The following is a 22269-nucleotide window of genomic DNA, read 5'->3' as shown; positions in this document are numbered from 1 at the left end:
CTAAACTTTCAAATGCTAAGCCAGAGAGGAACCACTTCCAAAGTGGATTTCTGTCATCGTGGGGTTTAACCACTATGATTTGACACTGAATTGAAATTCTTCAAAAGATTATTTTATAATCCAAAACCTTTCCTACTTTTTGCAAACACAAAGTTAAGTGAGAAAAAGGGATTTCGGGGGGGAAATGCATATGTTTTCATATCACCACTTAGCAGTTATAACTAATTTTGTCTTTAGACTGAGAACTCAAAGAAAATAACAACTAAAAACTACTTCTTCAACTTGTAATAAGCTTTACATTATGTCAAAGTATGTTTTTCCTCAACAAGTTTAGAAATGTTTAATTTTCTAAACATTTTTTAAGAACAGATTGTTTTCACAGGAGTAAAATCCTTCATGTTTTCAGAGATTAGATGTACAACGCAGCATAAAACAAGTCACACTTTTTGGAATGTGAACGCTGCACCTGCTGTTTTTGGTTGGGCTTTTTCAGAATGGCCAATTTGATTTGACCTGTAGCAAAGCCTGAATATGTAAACATGTATTTTAGTTGCACAGAAATTGAGTTGTTTTAGAAGAGAAAAAGTAGCTTTTCCTAAACCTTAGAAACAATGGCGTGGACATCCAGTTTTAGAGAATTTTGCATTAGATGTCCTCTTTAACAAACACATAACCTACTTATAACGTAATTAAATTAAATTTTCCAAAAATATTACAGAAAGTATGTTCTTTGTTTGATATTGTTTACATGTATTACTTGAATTTCTCAGTGTTCATATGAAACATCCATGCATTTAAAAATGTCAGATAAACCAACATCGGTCCCAGGTTGCCATATTTGTTCACATATGTTAGCCTAAATTACTTTAAATACTCAATTCTGCCTTATTATTTTAAAATGAAATACAGTAAAATCAATCAGTGACGTGGTTAAAGATTTTTGAATCTAGCTGTAATCTACAAAATCCTGATAATCAGCAACCTGCTGCTGCTTTCTACACATTTTCAGAACATGGATTGCATATTGTAGTAATCTGGTTGAAATGTGTGTGTTTTCAGCATTAAAAATTGCACAAATACTTCTGGTTTGGAAATATTTTAATCTAAAAATGTCGACYTGTTGTGCTATTAAAAATGTTTTTAATTCCATTTCATTAATGATTGTGGGAATGCAAATTATGGGTGTGTGATTTCAGGTTCATCCGGTGTAGCAGCCGTTTTAATGTAATGAGAAAGAAAAAGTGTCCTCATTAGTACTAATCAGCAGTATCTKTTGCAGCTCTGCCATTTTATCTGTGATCGAGATTTATAAGACTATGCTTCTACAAATAGTCCTAAAAGTACATTTCTAATTTATTTTCAAGTGAGACCTAGGAACGGCAGAAAAGCGACCTCTCTTGGTAAATTATTGTTACTGCATCACAGCGCCGCTCACATTCACGCACACACACAGCCTATGCATTCATGATAGATGACGCCCTCTTGAATAAGTCTTTGTCCCAGATAGTGATCACGGGATATGCTGTCAAAGAAAGCACATATAGAAGTGTTGCATCGGCGTGAGCCGAATGACCCCATTTCAGGTTCTGTGTGGGACTCTTAAGGGAACCTGGAGAGAAAAGCCTGACAAACATATAATCCAAGAAATAAGATAAACATGACTATGGTTGTAAAATCTTAATCTCTAGATATTTATATGCATATTTTGTGTTAAAGTCCATTGTTAACCATGAATAAGTCACACAGTTAGAAATCATAAATTGTAGCATTTCTATTTTGAAAATAAACAATAAATAATGTCAGGGAAAAACTATGGGAATGTCGAAAAAAACTAAATAAAAGCATAGATTTGTGCAGAAAAATATTTAAAATTAAAGAAAGATGTAATATTTTTGTGTTAAATTACTTTGTGAATACAAACTACAAGGTGTTGTATTATGATCTGTTGTAATAAATGAATACACAGTTATGCATACTTGTGAAGTTGAAGATACATAATAGATTTTCTATGTTTAGTACAAATAAACATAAATAATATTATTTTATAATAAAATCTGAAAAGTGTGGCATGCATTTATATTTAAGCAATTTGACTCAATTTGCTACAATAACAGCTTCACGTTTTTCAAGATGTACACTGGTTTTGAATGTCTATCATCTGTGAATATTACATGGAGAGTGTCAGTGAACATGAATTATCAAGAAATGCCACAGATTCTCAATTGGATATACACATTAACATAATTAAAATAAAAAAACAACAACATTCCATGGCAGGTCTGTTTGCATGTTTACGGTTGTTCCTGGAAGGTAAACCTCCAACCTTTTGCCATCTCTAACAGTTTTATTTCCAGAGTTTTGCTGCATTTGCTTCCTTACATGTTTCCATTAGCTTTAGTTTTGATTTCCCTGCTAAAGAAAAGTGTCCCCACATCATGATGCTGCCACTACCGTGTTTTGCTGTAGGTTTGCAGTTATGGCATACACTGTCACTTTCAGATTGTGAAATGAACTGTGAACTCTGTGAGATGATCAAAGCTTTAGATATTGTTTTGTAACCTAACAAAGTTTTCCTCCTAATCCGTCTCTGGTGTGTTCTTGGGTTTCATGATGCTCTTTGTTCAGAAATTTGTCCTGAGGCCTGAGGCCTTCACAGCAAAGCTGGACTAAAGTTTACTGAATTTCATTTAAAGGCATCAAAGTTAGGAGGGATGGATAAAACTGCATGCCAAACTATTCAGATTTCTATTTGAACAGGTTTTAATTATTTCTTCAGTACTAATGTACATGATTATCAAATTAGACATCTAAATAGGAATGTTTACAGCTCATACAAATACTGTTGGCTTTATATAGATGTATGTTCACACAGAACACCTTACTAAAAACATATTGAAAAGAAAAAGCACTAATGGCTTAAAAACGGGTATGTAATATGAAAAACAGAACTGGAATCCTGAAAAGCTTCTTTAAAAAAAACAAAAAAACACTTAGCATGAACATATTTGCCAAATTGCGTTTGTCATGACTGCAGTCTGCAAACACGAATGTCTGAACTTTGTTTCATGCCGCAACAGTAACCACCAACAGCGGAGGAGCCTGTTAGTCTGCGGCAAATTACTTTTTACTCCTTCGTGTTTCTTCCTGTGGCGACTGTTTCCATTAGTTTGTTATGAAAATGATTAACTAAATAACAAATTGTAATTGATATAACTGGGAGTCTGAGTCTTTGTCAATAAGAAACCCTCTCACCCTGTGTAAGGAGCATCAGTGTGACCGAATAAGTCACAGAAATTCAACTGCACTCCAAAGAAAAAACTTATTAAGTCTCTCCTCAGGTGGCTGCCTTACAGCAGGGGTTTTGCCGTTTAATTCCATTGTGATTATCCCCTGCCTTGATTGTCGGAGGCTCAAAATGAGATTGATTAGCTGTCCCTCATTTTAAGAAATCACTGGCTGCCACCGAGGCTAAACTGTTTTCTAAGCTTTGGATTAAGAATGCAAAATAGCTTTGAATGAACTGCACAGGAGCCAGTCGGCGCTCACTACTCTCTTAGAAATTAAACAGTGTCCTACTATAAATGGAATTGGTGAAGCGCGTAACTATTAAATAGGATCAGTAAATCCGATAAAGCCCATTGTTGATCCCAGCTGACCATCAAGTTCACGTGCTTTAATGCCCACAGGCAGACGGGTAAACTGTAAAGGAGCGCATTACTTTCCTGACAGAGTGTGTTGTGTACTTTATTAGAAAATGCACAAGAGAGACTTTCCATAAGTGGATCCAGGAAGTGGATTAAGAAGGGAGTTAATCTCAAAAGGGAAAATTGTTATGGCTAGTAGTAGCTAGGATTTGGAAAGTGAAGAGGAGCAAAGCTGCATAGTGCAGTAAATTAGCTAATGTGTTTGTAAAAATAAGTAACATTTCTGTATTTTCTCTCATTTACGGCGATAATTTCTTCGAAAAGTCTCATTCTGTTTCCCATTCCATCACAATTTAGGTTTATTTATTCACTTATAGATAAACCTAAACCTAAAATTGAGACTTTTCACAATTTTTACATTTGCTTTGATGTATTTTATTGAGATGCTATGCAATGATGGCCAAGTAGAAGGGAACTGAACTTATGGCTTTGTTTAATCAACGCTTAAAACGTTAAAGTCACTCTTTAACAAAGGCCAGATTTTTGGAGCTCATGACAAATAGTTATCCTGCCAACAGATTCTTCCTTCTGAGTTGTAGATCTGTGCAGCTCCTCCAGAGCAACCCTGGGGCTCTCAGCTGTTTCTCTGACTAATGCTCACCTTGTCTGGCCCKTCAGTTAACAGGGAAGGAGATGAACTGGTAGGTTTGCATTAGTGSCGTACTCTATCCACTTTCAGATGTTCAAGCACTGAACAAAACTCAATGAGAAGTTCAACGCTGGASATGATGATGCCTGCTGTGTTCTCTAACAAACTTCAGAGGCCTTTACAGAMCTGATGCGCTACACTTGGACTATATTTGCTAATCAAGCTACTTGAAGAGAACCTGATTAGCAAAGGGACAGTTATTAGTTGCACTGGATCTTATTTAGGGGTATCAGAGTAGAGGAGAAATGGATGTACATGACTCACTTTTCAGATTTTTTTAAACCATGTATTTCCATTTTGCTTTGTTGGTGCGTGACTTAGAACCACAATAAAATACATAAATTTTTATGGCTGACAAAATAGCTTACGACGTATAGACACTATTGCAGGTCATCATAAAAGGTAAGGCAAGCTAAAATGTGTATTTTTGTGTAAAACAAACTTGACCAAATGATCTAAGCAATGACAAGAACATGTTAGTGAGCAGAAGCAGCTCCAAGACCCGCCGTTTTGTTTTTTCTGTTAGTAATAAATAACAGATTTGAGACCTGGTGTTGACATGGGATGGTCTGTCACTGCTGTGGTGTTGTATCAGACAGCCACTGGAGTGAGGCAGGATATATCTGTTCAACACGACTTCAAATTGTGTTCATGGTCAACCGCTGAAACACAGCCTTCAATCTCACGCTCACAAACACACCGACAATTCTCTCCCTCCATAAGCCGACGGCACACACAAACAACGACGCTGTCCGCTCGTTCCAACCAATCCCTGAAGTTCATACTCTCACCAACTCCCMTGACAGCTCTGCTCGGTCTGGATTTCATGCATTCCTTGAAACAGAACCGCTGCTGCCAAGACAATACCTACACACCACAGCGAGGCGTTTCTTTGAAATGCCTCAGCCATTGTTTGTGTCCTCATGGTGGAAAACAGCGACAGGAGCCATATATCCTTGACAGGAGGAGGTCATTTTGGGACTAAATGATGACCTATGTCAATCTTCTTGAATTTTAATTAGCCATAAAATCTGCTGGTAGACGAGAAATTGCCGGGTATGTTTATGCATGCAAAAACAATAAGGGAATGTGACATTGCTTGACTTTGTCACTAGTTGCATCTCCTTCCCGCTGCACAGAAAAACAACCTAATGTTATTTGCACTTGCTGTTTTAAATAAGACTAATTTGGAGTTACATAATATCCATAAGAGCTTTGAAAATCTCTGCTATAATGAGGCAACCTTGCTTTTTTTTTTTTCCAGGCCAGTTAATGAAGTTCTTTTGAATGTCAGCCGGCATTTCCCTTTAATGGGATCAATGCATGAATTTGATCAGAAAGGACACACAAGGTGAACTGGGATTAAAAATCCATCTGCCAAACATTATAAAGCTACTTGTATAGAACTGGGACAGGAGCATGTCTAGTTAGGAAAGAAAATTGTATTTTATTGCTAGCAAAAAATAGCATRAGAAAAAAAATGATTTGACTGTAACAACAATAATCAGTATGAACTGTGTTTTAAATTATGATTTCTGACTTAGTTTAGCTATTGTACAATAAACAACAAAAAGGTCTCAATGAGAAATGCAAAAATAAATGTTTTATTAGGCTAATGTTGTGTGCACATTACAGGAAATTGTCTGGTTGTCATAACATCTTGAAATAGGGTTATATTAAGATAAATTCCAGGAGCAGAGATGAAAATAAATAAATAAAAATGAACAATTAAACAATTTAGTAGTTTTTACCATCAAGTATTCAGGGCATTAGCATGAAATAACTGTCATATATATATATATATTATTTTGATATGAAGCCACGTCTCCTTCTCGTCACATTTTCAGTCATTGAAAATTGTGTGGATTTATTACATCATAGCTTTCAGACCCCAGTAAAAAAATTTGATTGCAACATCAAGTTTTGGGTGTTTTTTTGTTTGTTTTGTTTTGTTTTGTTTGCATCTTTTGCAGCTATTCTGTTAGAAATGTTTGCTGTGTCTGTGGTAACTGAATTGTTGCGTGATCCAGTATCTGCTTAAGTACAAATAATTAACCCTCCTCCTCTGGGCCTCGTAGCCTGGAGGAGAGGTGTACGATTTCAGTCCTAAATGGGTCTGAGGATGAATCTCTGCTCCAACACAAATAGTTGTTTTTTTTTTTTTTTCTGGACTGTTTAGAGTTGGCAGGAGCCTGCTATTACAACCACTGACCTCTAGGGGCTTCATGAAAGAGAGCTCTGTCTCATTCGCTTCAGCTCTGTCTGTCTGTCTCCATTGCCACAGCTGATATGTGTTGCAGCTTGTCACTAAGAGCACAAGTTCTGCCGTCATAAAGTAGTGTGTTGGGACACTGTTTTGTTTAAAATCCTCATATAGGTACGTTTGTGGGTGTTTTCCAGCTAGAGGTTGGTCATTCGTGGAGATTCTGAAGATTTTGTTTCAGTGTGTTTGTTTTCTCTTGTCACTTTTTGTTTTGGGTATTTCTTTTTTTTTTTTTTTGCCTTAATTCAAAGGCAAAGGTGAAAAGGAAACAGTTCAGCTCCTCTGGACCTGCCGTCCTTCACATTTTAGATGATTCAAATGATTTCACTACTTACCTGGCGTCCAGTGAAGCATAAGGCTGCTAATCTCCCAGTTATGTAATTCAGGTGTCCGGAGGCAGTGAAACGCATAAAAAGGCAGGGCGGCAGGGTTCCGTCTGTGGAGCAGGATTAAAAACCTCTTTTTTAGACATGAGTAAATAACCTTCWGTTGGAAATCTTTCCAAACRTACACCTTTAAAGTTTTCATGTAGTGCTTTGGTTTCTCTTATTCAGTCCGAATGTGAAGTATTGCTGCGTTCCGTTTACCTTGGAAGTCGGAACCGGAGCTGGGCTTGACGTCACACCTGAAGGAACARCGTTCCATTTAGCATGAACAAGTTTTTCATTTAGCTGTGTTTGATTATCATTGTCATCCACATTCCAGTCCGGTAGGGGGCGGTGAATGCATCTTATGTTGGTTGTCCAACTTAAAGAACAAAAAAGAAAAAAAAGAAAAAAGAAGAAGAACATTTAGGTGCGTTGAAGCTAGGATKCATGCACTTAAAAGTTGCATAATGATGGCGCTCAGAGGGTGGAGATGGTCACCCCTGCCTTATGAGGACCAGAGTCCAGTTCTACTGCAGCGGAGCTTCRCAGTAAGGTTAATTCTAAGGTGACAATTAAGTGTAGACATATAATAACCCAAGTGTTAGCTACACATAAATTCAGAACTGACGTCAGTTAAAAATGTGTGTGTGTGTGTGTGTGTGTGTGTGTGTGTGTGTGTGCGTGTGTGTGTGTGTGTGTGTGTGTGTGTGGTTTGTAAAAAAAAACGTACTTTTGTGAGAGCCTTTATTGAAAAGAATTTATTGTTATTGTGCAATTGTTGAAAACATAAACTCAATAGTAGAAATTGAATGTGCTCTCCTGTGTGACTGCTCTGACCTCATCCAGGCATTAAAAAGATAATCCCACAAATCTTGACATTCTTCATCTTAAAATTTCTAACTTTAAGTTTGAAGSTAACTAAATATAATTTACAGTTAAACTCGCCACCTCTTTGCTCGCGATGCAATACCACTGACTRTTCTAGAAATGCCAAGATGATGGATGGAATGACATATTTATTTTAAACCAGAATGCACTGGGGTCACGTAAAGTTCATGCACMTCAAATACAGAAGAAAAGATAATGATATGCTTCCATAAACTGAAGTTGTTGCAGATGTTTTCCTGATCAGCATCAACTGGGAGCCCCAGTGAAGCAGGAGGAGTGGACGCCTCGGCGTGTCCCTCTTCCCTCCCAGTCGGGACTCAGACGCTCCCTCTACCGGCCAGACGGCGCGCAGACAGCCGCTGCTCCTCTCTCGGAGCTGAACACCGGACCACTCAATCCAGGCGTAATTCAGGAACCAGGACTCACTCACACACATTCCTCCTCCAAAGAGTGCAAAGACGCAGCCGTGTCCGCCACAGTCCTCCCCCCCCCCTCTACCCTCTTACTCCCTCACCGCAGGACAGGGGACAAAGGACCGAGGAGCCACTTTAGATTTTTACACAGCTAAAGTACAGTTTTAGTTAGAACAAGAAGAGTTTCCAGTTAACCCCGCGACTGGGGGGCTGGGGGGGGTTAACGCTTACCACGGCGCTGCCGACATGGATAAAGTTATCAATTGGTTGTTTGCAGCGATGAGCCTCCTGTTGTCCGTCCAAGGGGAAGTTTTTAAAGGTAAGGATGATCACCCTAAGATGTTTGCAGGCAGCGACCTCCTTTAACGCCACGGTGGCACGGGTTAGAGATGCACTTCAGTCGAGTTTTAGCACTTCTCTCTGATGCATCAGTCATTGTTGTGGTGTGGAAATCCTTGAAGTATAGCGCACTAACGTGTCATTTTGTATTCGAGCGTGGAGCCGGGTGGTGGTGTTTTCCCTCTCGCATTTCGGGGGAATGTCACATTTTGAACTCCTGCTCTCAGCTGCGCGGAGTTTGGTTCTCACCTTTGCGGTCCCACGGCGCGCGCAGCGGACAGGTGCGCTCCGCGTGGGCGACTCTGCTGCCGCTTTACCGCCGCTGTTTGCGCGACAAGTTTGCAGCAGACTGAGAGGGCTGTTTGCGCCTAACTTTGTCTTGATCTGTCTAATGTGATTAACCTCAAGGGATTCACGCAGCAAACGAGCCGCCGGTGCGCTTCTGGTTCGGCTTAAAGCAGAACCTTCTGTCATTTTTCATTAGTGCGTTTCAGACATAAAGTGCCCCTGTAGTAATGCATTACGCTGAATTTATGTATTGGAATCTGTGAGAAAATCATTTCAAGTTTGCTTCTTTTTTTTTTTTTTTTCTTTTTTTTTTTTTAAAGTTTCAATGCAAAAACAATTCAGTTCCCCCCAAATACAACAGAACATATGGTGTATTAAAAAAGAAAAAGAAAAAAAAAGATCACCAAGTTTCATTTGATCTCTTAATTCTCCCTTTTCTGTCATCTTTAACCAGTGGGACTTCCAGAATAAAATGAACGACCAGATTGGGAGGTGGGGGGGAGATTGGCGCAACAAAACAAAAAGCAGAGGGGGAAAAAAATGTTTTATTTATTTCTCTTAATACATTAATCTACAACAGAAGCATATAAAGAGGGTAATAAGAAACGGAAACATGTACTTTTTAAGTGAAAAACATGTATATCACTGTAGTTTGGTGCCCGAGCTGTTTTTATCTGTAGTTAATTTGTCGTCTGATCAATTTGATCAGAAGTTTATCAGGACTCTTGATGTTTACATTGCCACTTTCTCCTAACTTTTTGGATTTGGCCGGTTTTTATTATAAACGTAACRCAAATAAGTTAGATCGTAAGGTTCATTTGTAAAAAGAGTGAAGATTTTTCACCAGATTGTGGCTTACTGACATTCTTGTAATAATACTGTTAAATATAGTGACTATTTCTCTAAATGCRTGTTTACACGTCCCTAAATGGGGTCATTTCAGCTCTGCCACCTATGTCACATAATCTATGTGGCGGGAGAAAAAAAAAAAAAGGAACATTAACCCATATTACCCAATCAATAAATGGATAAATGATGTCCAGACTGAGGCTGATCCCTGCAGCCAGGAGACATATCTTCAAATTCACTCTAACAAATAAAGCTGGCTGTTCTTATTTCTGAATGTGTTTCATTGTTTTTTTTTTATTTTWTTWTWTTTTTTTTATTCTGGGTTGAACTTGTGATGTGTGGTTTGGCTTGTTAGCAGGATGCTGTGTAGATTCAGCAGAAAGCCGATGCATTTCGTCAGGAGCCTGTTGGGGGCAGCATGCTACACTCATAATATTATACCCAGATGATGAAGGCAAAGCACTCAAGAGAGGCAGAGTTCAGATAGACTTTGGAAACAGATTGTGGCAGTGTGGTGCAAACTAAAAATACTGATAAATATTCTCTTTTCAAGAGATAAGTCGTCACACAATCAGCTCTGGAAAATGTTTAGGATAAACACACAGCTTACGTCAACTGTTTCCCAACACCTCAGGTCAATTTTTAGTGACTGAGAACTCTCTTGCCCTGAAGCTCAGAGTATTCCCAGTCCATTTTTTTGCGTGGGGTTTATCAGTCTTGCCCGCTGGCAGCCTCGGGACCTGGAGATTTATTGGGAGCTGGCTGCTCGGCAGTGGCTCCCAGTGGTGCCAAAACCATCGATAAATGTGCTCCTAATTGTACAATATGTGTGTGCGTGTGTGTGTGTGTGTGTGTGTGTGTGCGTGTGTGTGCGTGTGTGTAAATATGTAAACCAGGATGAAATCAATTCGGACGCCTTTCGCTCTCTCTGGGTAGGTGACGGATTAGCCACACACGGATGGAGAGGTGGAGGCTAAGCGTGCAGCAGCCGGGGCGTTTGTTATGGAGAGCATGCGATAACGGCTCAAGTGATAATTAGATCACGGAGGTAACCAGAGCTCCTGCGCACAGTATCAGGAGCTTGTGGCTGTGCACGCCTCGAGTCGATCACAGACAACAGTCCTTTTGGAAACGTCTTTTAATTTACTGGTGAGGAGTGAAGCCATGACACTCCATCAGTTTAATCTCCTGTCGTGTCACCTTGCTGATCTGTCTGCATTCGGTTTGGGCCAGTGCGAGAGACCGAAGTGGGGAAAAGAAACTCAGTTTTTTTGTATTTACACAAATAGAGAAATGCAAGTATTGTTTATTCTGCTGCTAAAGACATTGGTAATTAGTTATCAATCCTTGTATTGATCATAAAGTAAAACAACACTGTGCACTGCTGATTAGCTGGCAGAAAGAAGGCTACTACTTTTTCTTTTTTCATCTAAGAATATTTTCTTTTTAGAAAACACAGATAATCATGGTGTTAATACTAAAGTAGCTACCAATTGTTGGTAAGTTGTGAGTGCTGTCTGTTGAGCAACCAACCTCAGACACTATCAAAGCAGATGGTCAGGCTAAAAAAACCAACTCATATTATTTTCAACTTTTTTAATCATTTCTCCTTCCAGTAAGGAGATATTGTTGGAAATAACTTCATGTTGTTTCTTCTTASAATAAAATGTGCTCTGTCTGTGTTTAATCTAGTCACAAAGCCATTGAAAGATCTATTGTAAGTATATCTGCCATTTGATTGTATTGTCAGAGATACAGCAAATACACTCAATCATTTTTGTACAATATAGAAATATAGTCATGGATCAGTCATCCTGTGTGTTTGATCTGTCTTTTCAAATCCTCACTTTGCCATATGGGATGGCAGCTCATGAATCTTTCCCTTCTACTGTTGCCACATGCATTTGTAGTATAAGAAACATCTGCAAAGTCAATGAAACAAAGTCATCAGTTCATGAGTTGAAACACTTATCACATGGCATAGTAAACTGAACTTGACTGCATTATATTATTAGTAGAATTAAAATGGTGTTTTTTTACAGTAACTGAATTTCATTCTATACTTTTTGTATATAAATTAAATCAGTTGGTCCTTGTTGAGTGCCTTGAGAAGACAATTGTGTATTTATGATATATAAATAAACTATTTTGAATTTTGTTACGCTTGTGTTACCCTATAAAGTGATGAACGGCAATAAAAGTATAATATTCTGCTCAATAATGCGGCCAAATTTATACAAGTCTGTCAATCAAAATGCACCATTAGCCCAACTGGAAAAATCTGCAAAAAGCATTAGCAGCAGGAACAATAATGTTGTCAGTTTTTCACATAAAGCAGTTATCYTTTACATTTTTTGTGTAAATAACCACTGMCAAAATGATGATACAGTGGATAGAGTTCCTATTAAAATCACTTTAAACTAGTATTGGTGTGTTAAAAAATATGTTGCGCTTTCTAAACCGTGACATTAGTAACCAGCCCATGGATCATCTGCTTTTCTGTTCTTTTATACTTTGTTCAGAAACAAAGTATAAAAAAAAAACATCATTAAAAAATCTTATTGTGTTCGGCGCTTGTTTTCTTTATTATGAAGGCAGCCTTTTGTTGTTTTTTTTTTCCAGCAGCCCTGGCCTTTGATATCTATACTTCGTCTTTTGACCGAGCACATTAAATTCCAGGGAGCTGCACACTTTGTTATGTTTACCACCTTCTCCAGCTAGCCATAAAACCTGCCTTGTTTTCTGATAGGGGCGAGCCGTGCGTTGAGAGTAATGCCCAAGCTGGAAGAGTAGAAGAGCTGCAGTTTGTCACCGTAGAGTGACTGCCGCTGATAGCGTCCTGGTTGACCGATCCTGATTGTCATCCACGCCGTGACTAAGGGAGTAAAACAACACTTTGGCTGCTTGAGAAGATAAACAGCACTTCATTTGAAGTCTGGCAGTAATTTAGATAGTTTTTTATTTGTGAATTTTTTATTTTTTTTATATGTTTCTTCTTTCTCTCTCCCAGCTGACTCAGATTTAATAGAGACTTTCTTCCGAAAGGTGTCCTAAAAGGTGGCAGCTTCCTTTGTGTGAGCCACTGGAGAATGAAATTAAATATGCATGTGAATTTTTTATTTTCCTTATATGATGGCTTCAACTGGTGTTTGAGGAGAGAGAGGAGGGGGGACGGGGGGGATTAAACGCTGCGTGGTGATTGATGATAGCACAAAGCAGAAAGTGAGGTGTCTGCGTTCTTCTGTTACTTTGCTTTTCAGACACTTTTATTATGATGATAATGAATGCCGTGGAAACACGTGGATTTACTGAAGCCGTTCAAACACTGTACGCTCATGTGTGCATTTCCAGAAAAAGGTCTGCTGAGTTTGTCAGCTGAGCTGTCTTAAGACTGATTGTGGCTGGTAGACATGAGGAGGGGGAGCATGGTAGAGTTGTCAATTATCAGGCTGAACTTTGAAAACTTTGTTACATATTTGTTTTGGAAGCCTGGAGCATATGGAGACGTTCTTATGTATTTCACTTATGGGTTTGTGTCAAAAGGAAAACTGGATTTCTTTAATGACAACTAAAAACATGGTCTTTTATTATACTTCCAAAAAAAAAAAAAAAAGAAGCCCTTTTTAAATTGTGATCTTATTCATGAAGGGGACAAACACTATCAAAATGAGCTAGGTCTTATGTAAAAAGTAATTGCCCCCTAAACCTAACAACTGGTTGTTCCACCCGGCAACAATTGCCATCAAGCTGGCAGCTGGTCTTTGATTTTGCTGTGGAGGAATTTTAGCCTGCTCCTCTTTGAAGAAGTGTGTTAATTTAGCCACATTGGAGAGTTTTCRACCATTTCGTCCTGTTAAAGTCATGCAACAGCATCTCTAYTGARTTTTAGTCCAAACTTTGACAAGGCTACTCAAACATATTTATTTATCTTTARCCATTTTTAATGGATTTGCTGGTGTGCTCTGGATCATTCTCCTGCACTTGAGTTTAAGGTTAAAATCTGTGGCTCAGATATTATCTTTCAGAATTTTCTGTGAGAGAGCTAGGTTTATGCATATTTTTTTTCTATTTTTTTTAATACATATGGTATAGTAATTTCATATCCATTGGATACGTGTTTACATTACAAATTTCACATAGAGCTGTATCACAGAACAACAGCTACTTATGCAGCAGCTGCAAAGGTAGCTTTACTTTGAGTTTTCTCATTTGAGAACCAAACCAGGAGTCTGCGACATAAATCACACATGAGATTGTTATATTAGAATTCACTGTTTTAATCATCAAAACAAAGCGTGTTATCCTGAAGAAAGGGCTCACAGTTTGACACATTATCCTGCCTGGTTAAAATGGAAAAAGGCGACCTCTGTTCTCCAGAAGTCGCCACAAGGGGTTCTAGGAAATGCAGGAAATCAGTTACAGAAGGCAGAGAGGTCGTCGAAAAGAGTAAACAACACTTCATCATGCTGTAAAGCTGGAGCTGAATACAACATTGCAGGCCGACGAAACCCAGCAGTGAAGGAGTTAATAAAGGCAGATTTAGGTTTTTTTTTTCCCCTCAGACCCAAGTGGTGTGGCATCCAGCCTTCATTCCCAGGTTTTACACATGAGCCTTGATGTTGAGCGTCTCGCTTTGTCTTTAATTTGAAATTAGAAGGTTTAATGATTAGAATAAGAGATACACCAATCAAATAGTCAGATATTAGAATCTACTGTTTTTGCATTTGTTCCTTAAATGCATCATATTTAGTGCATTAGTCAACAAAATGTACTTTGATGCACTTTACTGAGTTTCATTTTACAGAAATCTGATGAAAGTGAGAKTCATGTGCTTTTTATCCTAAATTGGGTTAATCTTGTTATTCCATAAATTTATATTAGCTTTTATAGTATTTAMAAATATTTGTGGAATATTCAAGAGTCTGAATCAGAACGCCCGACGTCGGAACACGAGAAATTAGTATCTGCCTTATAACGTCTGATCAGTGCATCTCTAATACACAATAAATCAAATTCAGTGAACCGTTTGTCTGAAATTTTTTAGACCAATTATCAGCAGACACTTGACCAGCAGCCACTTGTTGCATTTTTCTGTTCGRGGAAGTTTGTCTTTTAGATTCAGTAAGTTAAGCACATGATGACTGACCTGTCTGGTCTGAAATATTCYACCTTTACCACAAAAACCTCAGGAGGAGCTTCTCCTGTGTATTTAAGGTCATTGTCGTTCTGCATTGWCCCAAAATTGAATGTCTTAAAGGCTGTGATTTCCTTACTGTTCACCTAAAACAGACAAGGCGTTCATTCACCTTGACCTTTTTCACCTTCTGTCACAGGACAACCACAAACTTTACTGTATTTTATTGGAATTTTATTTGACAGACAKACATAATTGTAAAGTGTAAGAAATAAAAAAGATTTTTGAAGTTAAAARTTTTATAGAGACATCTTAGATTTTTGAATTGGAAAAAAAATGTAATATCTCATGTTGTATTTTGTAGTTTTTTTTTTCCCCCTTGCTTTAGATTTTTGTTTGGCAAAGGTTTGATTTGTATACAGACATCTTCACTGCRTTCTGTGACTCGAGATGGTTAGGCTACCAGAAAGCTGCTAGCTTTTTTTGGGTCTACCATGGTTAATTGCACATTTATTGCCAGTAGGCTGGATGACGTTTGTTTTCACCACTGATTCACTTCTGCTGCCAACAGGTGCAGTCTGTACAAAAACACTTGTAAACTTGACACTATGGAGTTAAGGATGCAGAGATCCACATGCAGATTGAGAAGCACAAAGCTAATTGTCAAGASSCACRAAGAAACCGTGGAAATTTCAGTTTTTGCTATTTAAAGTTCTTTCGATCTTCATTTTCATTCTTGGTTGCATTAAATAGACACCCTGACTGAGCTCCATCCATCTGACCMTCAACTCTGACCTGTTTACTTCTCTCCTGTTGGAAAGCATCCCCCAAAAGCACGACGCCATCACCATGTGCCAAGAAGTTCACTTTTGGTCTCACATGATCAGAGCTCCTGCCTGCTGCCACATACTTGCTGTGTCGGCTACATTGTGTTGAGGTAAAACTTGAACAGAACTTTTTGGCTTTCTTTCAACAGCAGCAAAACATGTGAAAATAGTCAGTGAGACACAAACATGCGACTGTTTGCACTGCAAGTATAAAATCTGCCTTTCATGAGTGCTTTCAAATGAGGTAAAGTGTTGGGAAGTCTACCAGTGCGGTTCACCATCTTCATATCCCCTGAGGGCCTCTCTACATTCAATCATTAGTTGTTGATTTGCAAGCGGATTTTATTTACATTCTTGAGAGGCGTTAATAGTTTGAAGTTCACTCTGGAGGAGGCTGATGTGGCAGCGTTATCTGCGGCGGAATGATAATGTGTGAGGCATGCCGGACAAACAGAGGATGAACTAATTACACACAGCCCTCTTTTCTTCAGATGAGAAGGATAAAAGCTAATGAATGGCACGCAGGCCAACACAGGGGATGGCTAATGAAGAGAGCGTGAGAGACAGAGCGTGAAGTGTTTGTGTGTGTGTGTGTGTGTACGTGTGTTAGGCATGCTCGAACAATCCTGTGATCGCATCACCGTGTCTGAGAAAAACAACAACTGTAATATGCAGCGGATCATGTTTACAGAGGCCTGCAGACGTCGGGAGGTGGCTTGGAGAATCCAAGGCACGCTGGAAGTTTTCACTAATTAATGCTCCGAGGGACTCGATTGTTATTAATGGTGACGAGATGGAGGAGGGGAGTCGGGGAGGAGTAGGCGAAGCTGTTTAAATCAGAACATCACCGTCGTCTGCTTTAATTGATCATTGAACCTCTACTCTGCAGACCGCATTATGCTCCAGTTCACTTGTCTTTTAAAGAAACTAATAAAGTTGCAAGAATCGCATCTGTCTTGGAGAGAAATAACTGGCAGGCGCTCCAGAGAGTTAACACTCAGATTGAATTGACCTCAACCCTGCCAGATTCCTCCACCCCCATCTTCAGATCCTGCACTTCAATCAGCTGCATCTATGCAGGACTGTTTGGCCATAACCCTGGGGGGGAGGGGGGGCGGGGGTGTATTGGGATTGATTTTAGAAGAGCACACTTTGCTATTTGATTCAKGTAAATGTATAGAGTTGACCTGAATTGTGAAGCTTAATGTCATGTCCTGCAACTGTTTATAACTGAGAAGCAGCAAAGTTTTTGTTTTTTTTCACTACAGCTCAATTTACAGGCATTAGTGCTCCAGTTGTCAGAATTTGAGAGATTCCAAAACAGACGAGAAACAAAGTCGCTGACATCTGCGTGTGTGGAAAGAGCTACAAAGCAATTTCTGAGGCTCTTTGACTCCAGTAAACCAAAGTGGGAGCCATTATCCACAAGTGGAGAACACATGGAACAATGGTGACTCGTCTTACGAGTGGTTGGCCGACCAAAATTAGCATTAGTGACTCATTCAGGAAGTCACAAAACAACCCAGAACAACATCAAAAGCACTTGTCTCAGTTAAGTTCAGTGCTAAAGATTCAACAATAAGAAAGAAACTGGGTAAAAAAAAACAAAAAACATGGGAGACTTACACAGCAAAATCCAAACTGTGTTTCATGTTTGAGGTGAACTGAAAGACTTTTGGCTGATTATTCTGTAGACCAAAGACAGAAGYTGAGGAAATTCTGAACTCTGCTCTCCTGTAGGATAATCTTTAACTGTTGGTTAAAWAAAAAGGTGTGTTAGTGGTTTAATCACATTCAGGTCTTAAGTGAGTTTGATATGTGGTGGTGTGAATGAAATCCCTCCAGTGTGGCTACATTGAAAYGATTCTGCAAAGAAGAGCAGATCAAAATTTCACCACAGCGACATAAAACAATCCTACCAATGGTGACACAGACAGCTGTGAGATTGAAGGGAAAATGTATTTTTCACAAAGGTGTTTACCTTGATTCATTAAAACAGTCTCTTTTTTTGTGTTTACTCAAGTTATCTTTGTTTGATATCTCACTTTATTCGAGTATATAAAATATCTGAATGACAAAAAAAAAAAAGCAAAAATAGGAAAATAACTTTGTTTATAGCACTGCGTTACTCAAACCCAAGCTCTCTGCTTTGTGGGACAAGAGCTTTAGCCAACTTGGAGAAGTGACTGCGTTTCATTCCAGAAAAAATCTGTCTGCGTAGGCTGGTGCTGCTGGTAGCGTAGGTGGTGGCAGTGGGAAGAGGAAGAAGAGGACGGTACGAAGTGGGGAGGAGAAGCTGCTACTGCTGTTTCACCTTGTCTCCTGTTATTTATTAGGTTTCTGTCAAGGCTCAGGCAGGTGTACATCCCTCCTCCTCCTCCTCTTCCTGTCCCCATCCGGGCCTTATGAGTATTACCAGAGGCAAAATTCTCCATTACTGTCAGTATGAATCTGTTGCCGTCACATTAGCGCACGTCATGCAGTCATTAATGCATTAGGCCTTGTTTGAGTGCCAGTTATTTGCATTGGCTTTTACGCTGCCTGTTTGCCCTTGTGCTAAAAGCAGCCTCGGCCGAACCTATTGACCATTTAACCGTTCGATAATGAAGCGATCCCTGAGGATAATTTAGGCCCCGGTGGTCCTGCTTAACACGGGATATTAGTAAGAGAAAGAAAACATTAGGCCTCGTGGATGCTGTTTTGAAGGGAACCCAAAACGAATCCGTCTCTCGCTTCCCTGCTGGTCCGTATGTTTTTGAATGCAGAAGCAGCCGTCTGGCGTATGATCTCACCACTAACAGCAGTGCGCACTATTATCCACCGTTATCCTCTACTTCTTCCTCCCAAAGCACAATGTACCTGATTATGCTCCTATCGGTCACACTCCGGTGCCTGTTTGGAGGCTGTTATCTGTTCATGGTGGAGTCTCCTCGGGGAGGCATACAGCCGATAAGAGACTGTTGTTCTGTAAACAGCCCTCTGACCTCCTCCGGCTGGGTCTGGCTCCTTTTCAAATGGGTGTCTTTTGTGTTGGCCCCCCGAGCTCAAACTAGCATGTGACCGATCCCCCCCAGGTTTTAATGGCATTATTGTACACTGCACACCATGCATGGTGGTCACTCTGCAGCCGTTTGAACGACAGAAAAAAAAACATTCACAAAGTGATGAGGACTGCCTTGTTGACCCGCTCTAAACAAACACCGCCTTTTAAGAGGATCCAAACCCCCTTGAACATTTCCACGTTATGTTACACCCACAAAGTTTAACGAGTTTTCTTGGGACTTTTTCTGATTGGTTGATGCCACGTCATTTTTACTTACTTTTATTTTCACTTAATTTTTCTCAAAGTAGTTTGAAGAGTCTTAAGCTCGGTTAGGTCTTAAAACAAAATCCCAACCTTAAAATATCTAAGAGCTCAATTCAGTACATCATCTGAAAATGGAAAGGATATATCATAACAGAAAACCTACCGAGAAATGGCTTAAAATGGGAAATGAAAAGTAGCCACTGTCACACCAATGGCTAATATGGATCCAAACAAACACCACATATTTGGGCTTGCTTAGGTTTTCCTAAAACCATGTAGGCATGTGAAAGAGAAAATGCTCTCGTCAGATGAGAACAAAATACAATATACTATACGTAGCCTCAAACTTCACTCTTCACATCACAGGGTGAAGAGACTGTGATGTCTCTTCACCCTGTGAAGAGACATCTTCACAGGGTGAAGCAACACACAGCAATGTGTGTTGCTGTTTCTGAAGTCCTAATCAAAACCTGGACCTAATTGTAGCTAAAAATCTTTAGTAGGACTTTCAAGTTACTTTTCACAGTCTGCAACCAATCTAGTATAGAACAGGCATTTTTATAAAACTATAGAAAACCATGTATCGTATAAAACTTTCGACTTCACAATAATGCTCCACTTTCTGTTGGTCTATTATTGAAAATCCCAATAATACACTTAAAAGTTTAATGTAATAAAATGAATTCAAAGTTGAAAGGAGTCCGAATATGTTTTCAAACTGCTCCTAATTGACCTGTTTAGAGATATTATTCTACGAACATAATTTCCAGAGGAACTAAACCTTCAAACAAAAATCATTTTTCTATTTTATTTTATTTTTTTCTTTGTGACAGTCAGTTAACTCGCTTATCTGACACGAGTCAAGTGCATTAATAGCCCATCTGGGGACGGCTCTGCTAACTGCAGGCTCGTGCCCTCTCTGAGACATCCAGCACAACTGGTGTCGGATCACTTTTCATCCCTTCTAACAATTTCCAAAGTGCTTGAGTAAATAATGCCTTTTAAACCGGCGTCCACGGGGCTGTGCAGCAGCAAGTCGACGCGCTCACCCGTTTCACTTTTAAACATTTTTTCCGCAAATCTGCCACTGAGACACACAGCTGCGAGGCTCGTCTTAAAGAAGGAGCAAACGCAAAACAATAACTGGAAAAGATGATGCCTGGCTTGAAGCTCCACTCCCACCCTGTAATCAGAGATTGCCACGCTAAAGAAATTACAGGGCGCAGGAGTCATTAGACAAATCTGTGTGAAGCTCTGAATTGCAAAAGGAAACGAAGCTGAAAACACATGTTTTTGGAATAATACACATCTGAATAAACAAACTGGTTCAAAATCTGACAAGTTGATTGTAATGATAGCATGCCGTCGGCCATGGGGATAGATTCAGTTGAATGGGATTTTGGAGACTTGCTGGTATTAGAACATCAAAATGGGGAGTAATTAAAGTAGAAAGCTTCAAGCTCCTGTTGGCTCTCCAGTAGCATTATCATCAATTCAGCTGCCTTAGTGTCAGGCTTCGTAGTGAGTGGCCCAAGTTCACAACACATTGTGTTTAGAAATTAGATTAAAAGGAATAATATCAAAGTAAAACAATCCTTCTTCATTTTAAATGAAGCCTTGATTTCAATATGCTTTTTTCCTTTTATATTAAGTCTTCAAGCAAATCTCACATCTAACCGAGGTTTTCCATTCTGCCATTCCCTCATTTCTAAATGGGACACCATCCAACATAGAGTCCCAGCTGAGGGAAGTCAGTACAGGTTTAAATGGGACACATTATGAATAGAGTCTCTTTTTTTTTGCAGTGCGTGAAAGCAAGTGGTTCCTGCACTTGCTTTGAGTTAAAAATAAAAAAGCAAGATATTTGAAAGTGTCAAATTCTGTTAATTGTTCTTGCCGCCGAAATGTATAATGCCACTACTTCAATTCAGAGTGTAAATCTGTCGTTCTCTCCTCATATTCTCTCAAGATAAACTTCAACATTTGCAAATATGGGAAAAATAAATATTTTCCACAAAGTTTTCTGCATCAGTATTAATGTCAAATTATAATTTTATCCCTTAAGAAGATATCTGAGTTATTAAACTCAGGTTCTGTTTAAATGTGGAAACCAGTTACCTGTTAAAACATGCATGACCGTATAGGACGCAAAGTTAAATCTTTCTATTGGTGGCACACTGCCTTCAACCGATTTGTTCATATAAACAACCAGTATATGCATAAATAAGAACAATGGAAACCATCTTTGCACAACCGGAGTAGCTAACATTCACGTCCGTCCTTACCGCCTCTTCTGGGAGATACAATGAGAGTGAAAGAAGATGAATATACCGCTTCTGGATTGGTTGGGTTGCAGCCAATAGCATGTCAAGTAGCATTCCCAACCTAGATGTGCTCTATGAAGGCATTTGTGAATTTCCCTTAAATAATCCTAAAATGAATCCTTGGATACTGAAACCAGGGGCTTCCTGTATAACCAAATTTTGCAATCATGGGGTTTAATTCCAGTCCTATTCAACTGTGATGACTATTTCAGTTTGAAGTATTGTGCAGCACTAGTCTTAAATCTCTGTCAGAAAATGGGACATTTCAGAGTCACCGATGTAGGAGACAATCTGGATGGTGCGTTGAAGTCAACCTGCTGTTAGGCTTTAAACCTGAAGTAAGAATAAGCAGCATAGATGTTTAATGTTTAATGTTTTCAAATCAGTAACAGGGAAAATTTTATGACTGAAGATGAGAGTATTTTCATAGGTAATGTGAATATCTTCCATTTTTTTTGTAGAAGTCAAAGAATTTCAGAGCCAGTTTTTTGTTTAAGATATTTACATGTTTTAAAACGATATTAGAAAATATTTCACTTCAATTCTTCCACACCGGTCCTGTATTTTTCATATCAGCATTTCTTTTACAATCTGTTAAAGACGAAATGCACCAGATGCTACGTTTATCCCACTGAAGCCATTGTCTGCTTACTGACTAAATAAACACCTTCCACAAAACTTTTCAAATTACTGACTAAATTATCTTGGAAATACTCCCATCCAACTTTAGACTGAACTTTGCGAACTTGTATGCTGGTTGCCACAGCAAACTGTGTTGAGCAATTTGAGAACAGGAAGTGCTACGTTTTGTGATTACGTGAACATGAGCATATTTAAATGTTGATTTCAGTCCTTTTTCCATGCTATGGTTGCTTTTCCTCCAATGGGCAGCATGGCTCATCTTTGGCCCAGCTTC

The 22269-nt window shown here is 39.0% G+C and overlaps 1 protein-coding gene across 8 annotated transcripts in view; it reads left to right on the top strand.

Moving 5' to 3' along the window:
* The first annotated feature begins 8171 nt into the window (after nt 1-8171).
* The window catches only part of LOC103479737 (protein tyrosine phosphatase receptor type M), a 199910-nt gene continuing 185812 nt past the window's right edge, over nt 8172-22269 (top strand). For 6 of the 8 annotated variants that reach the window (XM_008434355.2, XM_008434356.2, XM_008434354.2 and 3 more), the window contains exon 1: nt 8173-8604. In XM_008434355.2, coding sequence (XP_008432577.1) covers nt 8532-8604 — 73 coding nt within the window. In that variant the 5' untranslated portion in view covers nt 8173-8531. Of the gene's footprint in view, nt 8605-22269 lie in introns of all 8 variants that reach the window. The other 2 variants (XM_008434350.2, XM_008434348.2) reach the window with 1 other exon arrangement.

The sequence above is a fragment of the Poecilia reticulata genome, linkage group LG17 (assembly GCF_000633615.1).
Source record: "Poecilia reticulata strain Guanapo linkage group LG17, Guppy_female_1.0+MT, whole genome shotgun sequence".
Classification (NCBI taxonomy): domain Eukaryota; kingdom Metazoa; phylum Chordata; class Actinopteri; order Cyprinodontiformes; family Poeciliidae; genus Poecilia; species Poecilia reticulata.
Note: the sequence above shows the minus strand (reverse complement) of the source record. Positions and strands in the feature narration are given on the sequence as shown.